Here is a 6,513-nt window from a genome sequence, read left to right as displayed (position 1 = left end):
TCTCAAATGTAAAATAAACACAGGTACACATCCTGCCCAACTCGCTTCCTGCTTGCTAATGACTTATTTGGGATTTTCTGGTGGAAACCCATTCAAGGACTGTGGTTGGTTTCCTCCCTTTCTTTTTTTCCCCATTGCAAGGGTTAACTGCAATTCCTGGCTTGTTTGATCAAGTGAAACTCCTCCCTGGCTCACAAAATGCCTATTTTTCTCAAAAGAGCCTGTTTGTTAAAAAGGCTGCTTGTGCTGAATTCCACACACTTTTCAAGATGTCCTTCTGGGTGGCAGTCGTGGTTGCCTTGGTGGCTGGTCTTTTGGGGGCCCTGTACCTGATGGGCTTCTTCCGCCGAAGACGACCCAATGAACCCCCCTTGGACATAGGACTCATTCCCTGGCTTGGACACGCATTGCACTTCCGAAATGACAATCTGGATTTCCTGCAAAGCATGCAGAAGAAACATGGGGACATCTTCACCACCTTGATTGCAGGACAGTACTTCACCTTCTTGATGGACCCGTTGTCTTTCGGTGCCATCGTCAGGGAAGCCCGAAGCAAACTGGACTTTACTTTGTTTGTACTGGATCTGGTCCTCAGGGCTTTTCGATTCAAGGCCTCCCATGAGACTCGCAAGATGATCGAAGTCTCCAGCGCAAAACATCTCAAGGGAGAGGGCCTGGTGGTGATGACCCAAGCCATGATGGATGCTTTACAGGCTGTCTTGGTCCAGTGGCAAGAAACTTCCAAAGAGGATCCAAAGTCCTGGAAGGAAGACGGCTTGTTCCGCTTCTGTTACAACACGGTCTTCAGAGCTGGGTATCTGGCTTTGTATGGCACCGAACCAGCTAAAGGTGAAAACCAGAAAGAAAAGGCGAAACGAAAAGACCAGCATCACACTGAAGAGGTGTACATCGAATTTCGCAAATACGACAAGCTCTTCCCACGCCTGTCGTACGCCTTGTTGACCCCGTGGGAGTGGGGCCAAGTGAAGAACCTCTGGAACTACTTCTGGCAGGTGCTTTCGGTGAAGAACGTCTACCAAAAGGACAACATCAGCCGGTGGATCAGTGACCAGGCTCAACAGCTGTCCAAAAGTGGGATTTCAGAACAGATGAGAGACCGGTACATGTTTCTGCTCCTTTGGACCGCTCAAGGTAGCACCAGTCCAGCTTCTTTCTGGCTTCTGGAGTACCTGATGAAGCATCCCAAAGCCATGGAAGAGGTCAAGAAGGAGATCCTGGAAGTGGTGAAGAAGTCAGGCCAAGAGGTGACTTCCCATGAGAAGCCCTTGAATGTCACCAAAGAGATGCTAAACCAAACGCCCATCCTGGACAGTGCTTTGGAAGAGACGTTGAGATTGGTGACAGCGCCGTTGTTAATCCGGGTGGTTTTGCAAGACATGGACTTGAAGCTCCACAATGGGAAGACCTACCTGCTGCGTAAAGGTGACAAAATTGCCTTCTTTCCTTACCTCTCAGTGCACATGGACCCTGAAATCCATCCGGAGCCCCAGGTCTTCAAATACAACCGGTTCCTCAGCCAAAATGGCAACAAAAAGGAATTTTTTAAGAATGGCAATAAGGTGAAGCATTTCACCATGCCTTTTGGTGCTGGGACCTCCATGTGTCCCGGCCGCTACTTTGCCACCAACGAAATCAAGCTTTTTGCCTTCCTGATGCTGGCTTGTTTTGATCTGGAACTGATCAATCAGCAGGAGGAGATCCCTCCCATCAACAAGACCCGCTACGGGTTTGGAGTGATACAACCCATGAACGACGTCCAGTTTAGATACCGATGCCGGTGCTAAAGGCTGAGGCTGCCATCCGCACACGATGATCCAAGATAACCGGGGAGATTTCACTGGTGAAATGGTTTATGTCTATGTAATTGAATCACTCTCTCTCCCTCTCTCTCTCCCTCTCTCTAGCTCCCCTCTCTGTCTCTCTGTGTGTATGTGTGCATGTTTGTGTGTTTGTGCGCTAACTCTTCCTTTCTTTTTCACACTTAGCTTGCACACGATAATCTAAGACAATCAGGGAGATGTCACTAGTATGTTAATTTTTCTAATGGAATCAGACTGTGTGTGTGTGTGTGTGTGTGTGTGTATGTGTGTGTGTGTGTGTGTGATGCTACAAAGAAGGAAATGCTTTGATAACCTAACAAACTGAAAATTATACCTACTGTGCCCTTTTTAAAAATCAGATATGGATGAACTTTGGCTATGGCAAACATTGACCAAAGTGTCATTTTTGCTGAGCTAGTAAATACATGGCAATGATAGCAATTGCAAAATTTTATTCTATATTTCCAATGAAAAGCTAAGGAAAAAGGAAATAAATACCCACCCCTTTACAGTTTGTTTTTAAAAGCCGTGCTCAAGGGCAGCCAAAAAGCTTTCTAAATCTTGATTATTATTCAATGCATAAATTGCCACTAATAATATTTGCTTTTGATGCAGATAAATTTCTACCATTGAAATTCTTCCTTCTTCATCTGAATATACCATTTTGGAATCTATTGTCTCTTTAATTTATAAAGCGACTCCTCTTTTTTTCTGCTCTGCTGATGCATAATAAAGTTTTCCAATTTTTGGCTATTCCAATAATTTATGATGCTGTACTTTTATGTGTGTTTCTTGCAAACAAATTATATCCAAATTCAATTTCTGTAATTTCCGAAAAATCTTATTTCTTTTAATTGTGGAATTCAGTCCATTTATGTTTACTGAGAAGATTCCATTTTTTTAATCCATTTCCATTTATTTATATTTCAGTCTAGTAGATCTAGTAGTCCTTTGTTCTCTGGCAAGTCCTTCATCCTCGCCCTTTTGGTCATCTTCCTCTTTCTGTTCTTCTGTTTGTGCAGTTGCTCCTTGTGTCCTCTCTTCTGCTTGTTTCTGCTCCTTACTCTTCCCTTGACTTAGTTTCACTCCTTCATCTAAGATTGACCTATTCCTCACTTCAAAATCTTCTGCTTTCCAAATTGAGTCCAGTCTATACCTTGTATCGTTCCAGTTTATTAAGATGCCTTCCGGCATCAACCATCTGAAATTTATGCCATTGGCAATCAATTTCGTGGTCAAAAAATGGTACTGTCTTCGTGTATCTCTAACTCTCTTGGGTATCTGCTTTAAGACCACAATTTCTTTATTTTTATATTGTATTGGTTCATCTCTAACTTTCTGTAGCACTTCATCTCTTGTTGTCTTCTTTGTAAACCATACATGAACTTCTCTTGGTAGCATATTTCTTCTTGCATAGATTAAATTGAAGCAAAATATGTCATTTAACTCAAGTTGAATTTCTCTTGGATCTGCCTTCAAAGTCTCCTCCAGCATGTCAATAATCACCTCTGCTATGTTTTCTTCTCTATCCTCAGGAATGTTTTGAAATATTAAATAATGTTCCGCTTTTTCCATCTCTAAAATCTTAATGGCTTTCTCTAATTTTTCATTTTCTTGTAGTAGCATTTCTATCTTTTTATCATTCTCATCTATTTTTTCTTCGATTTTGTGTATCTTGTGTTGATTTTTTATTATCATTTGATTCTGAGTTTCAAATTTTCCCTTTATATCCAAAATTTCTTCATTTAATTTCTCCAGTTTACTTTGTGTACTTCTGTGATTTTCTTGCATTTCTAAATGGTTCCTCTCCAAAGTCTCTTGATTCTTTAACATAAGAGCTTGAAGAAATTTTAATGAAGTCTGTGTTTCACTTTGAGCAGTGCTTATCTTTTCACGTTGCAACATTGCTTCAATAGATCCCTGTGTTGTAGGACTGGATTGTCCTACTGAGGGTGCAGAAGACGTTTTCTTCATAAGTCTAGTAATATTCAATGAAGTCATTTTACACCTTACAATCTAAAGCCAAAACAACATCTGTTTAAATTTAGCCAAATTCAATAAAAGTAGCTTTGAATCTCAATCTCACAACAAGGCAGTCTTATCATTTGCAGGTGTCTTTTGTCAAGGTTAACTTCAGTCAACAATAGTATATCAGAAATTTCATTCTTTTTTCACCACTAGATGTCCTCCTTGGCTTATTTATTAATATCCAATATTTTAAACAAAGAGTCTTCCCCCCCTTATATAATTACTCGCCGCTCGTAAATCTTCTGGGGGTCTTTACTTTCCAACCCTTTCCCATCAGGGGCTCAACATTTATAATCTTCAAGGAGAAGGAAAAAGAAAATCTTGCTCACCCAGCTTCAGCACGCAGTTGAAATTCCACTGATTTATAGTCCTTTTTCTTCCTGTTGGAGACGACTATGGCTGGTAGATTTAAACAGCCTTCTCCTTCATTTTTCCAGAGGGTCTTACAGTTCACTCCGATTGGGTGCCCCCTGATCTGAGGTCCTGAAGTATTCCTCCTCCTTCATTGCCCCTCCAGGGCAACTTTCCGACCCTTTAAGGGTCGCTAGACAAAGAAAAACCAAGCTGGAAAGCCCAGCACCGGCTTTTCCCAGTTGTCCCAGAGGCTGCCAAACAGGAAGTCTAATAAATAATAATAATAATCAAGAAAATTTTTACAAAAACCTACATAGAAAAATAATAGAAATGGAGTATCAAAATGTTTGCTTACTAGGAGATTTCAATGCAATAATAGATGGAAAAATTGATTATAAAAGTAATAAAACAGGGAAAAATGGAAGAGGAAGATTACCTAAGACATTTTTTGATATGCAGAGGAAATTGGAATTCAAGATGTTTGGAGGGAAGTGAATCCACAAAAATTGCAATATACTTTTTATTCAAATAGCCAGAAATCCTGGTCAAAGATTGATATGATTTGGATGACTGCTGATATGAGAATGAATGTTCAGGACATTGAAATAGAAACAGGCATATGGGCAGATCATAATCCCTTGAAAATGACCTGGAAAGGAATACAAAAAGGGCCAAGATGGACTTTAAATCATTCCATAGTAAAGGAAAAAGAATTTATAGAGTTAACAAAAAAAGAAATGGAATTCTTCTTCAAAGAAAATAAAAAAGAAGATACTACAGTAGCAAATCTATGGGATACAGCTAAAGTGTATTTCAGAGGTATAGCTATAACATATATGGCAAGGAAAAATAAACAGAGAAAACAGCAATATGTATTATTAAAAGAAGAATTCGGAAAGTTAGAATCAGAACTGCAAAGAAATTTACAAAAAAAGTCTTTAAAAAGAGAAATGGACATAATAAAACATAAATTAAATTTGTCAGACTCAGAAAAAGTGGCAGAACAGATAAAAAGAGCGAAACAATTTTTTTTTCAAAATACCAACAAGCCGGGAAGATGGCTAGCATATAAACTTAAAAAACAGAAAGAAAAAACAGATACATAATTTACTTGATCAGAAAGGTTATTTACAATATAAAAATGAAGAAACAAAAAAGATTGTTAAATAATTCTATAAGGAACTGTTTGATAAAGAGGAGACTTCAAGAGAGAAAACTGTAAAATAATTGGAAGAAAGTAATCTTCCAAAGATTTCAGAGACATTTAAAAATATGTTAGACGATGGGATTACAATGATAGAAATAACAGAGGCCATAAAGAGACACAAAAAAATGGGAAAACTCCTCATCCAGATGGACTTCCGGCAGAGTTATATAAGAACTTACAAGAGATATTAAGCGAACCATTGAAAGATGTTTGTAATGGACTTTTATTAGAAGCTAAAATGCCAATGATGTGAATTGAAGCAAATGTTACTTTAATACCAAAAGAAGACTCAGATTTGACCCAGATTAAGAAGTATAGACCGATTTCATTGCTCAGTGTGGATTATAAAAATTTTACTTCAATAATGGCGGAGAGACTGAAAAAATACTTGATTGAATTTATACACCTGGATCAAAATGGCTTTTTCCCAAAGAGACAAATTAAAAATAACTTAAGAGTGATAATAGATGTATTGGAATACTATGAGCTACATCCAGGGAAACAAATGGCATTAATATTTTTAGACGCTCAAAAGGCACCCGGGGATGAGGGTGATCAGGCCCCTGAGCTTAGGCTGGTTTATTTTAACGCCAGATCTGTCGTTAACAAGGCTCCCCTCATTCAGGACTTGATCGAGGAGGAATGTGCGGACTTGGTTGGGCTCGGAGGGAGGGGTTCCTCTGACCGAGTTATGCCCTCCAGGTTTCCGTGTGCTGCACCAGCCACGGGCTTAGGGTAGGGGTGGTGGGGTGGCGGTGGTTGTTCGGGAGACTTTATGCCCGCGGGAGACCACCATTGTCCAGATGGCCGGGAGTGAGTCCCTCCTCCTGAGATGTGGCCCTCGGGCTCAGTTGGGCTTGTTGCTCACATACCTGGTGCCCAGCTGTGTGGCAACAGCCCTGCCCGAGCTGCTTGACACCCTCTCAGGGTTGGCGGTGGAGTTCCTCAAGCTTATAGTTCTGGGTGACTTCAACCTGCCTTCACTGGGAGGGTCGTCTGAGTTAGCTCGGGAGTTCATGGCCTCCATGACGGCCATGGGCCTGACCCAAGTAATTCAGGGCCTGACCCAAGTAATTCAGGGCC

The 6,513-nt window shown here is 40.4% G+C and overlaps 1 protein-coding gene across 1 annotated transcript; it reads left to right on the top strand.

Moving 5' to 3' along the window:
• Positions 1-269: 269 nt before the first annotated feature.
• Positions 270-1,805, top strand: LOC310648598 (7-alpha-hydroxycholest-4-en-3-one 12-alpha-hydroxylase-like; the record flags this gene model as incomplete). The annotated part of the gene is made up of 1 exon (XM_083376507.1): positions 270-1,805. One exon carries the CDS (start codon positions 270-272, stop codon positions 1,803-1,805), a length of 1,536 nt encoding a protein of 511 aa, XP_083232633.1.
• Between the last annotated feature and the right edge of the window lie 4,708 nt (positions 1,806-6,513).

This window comes from Vipera ursinii (genome assembly GCF_947247035.1).
Source record: "Vipera ursinii genome assembly, chromosome: Z".
Taxonomy (NCBI): Eukaryota; Metazoa; Chordata; class Lepidosauria; order Squamata; family Viperidae; genus Vipera; species Vipera ursinii.
This window is presented reverse-complemented; position numbering and strand designations above follow the sequence as displayed.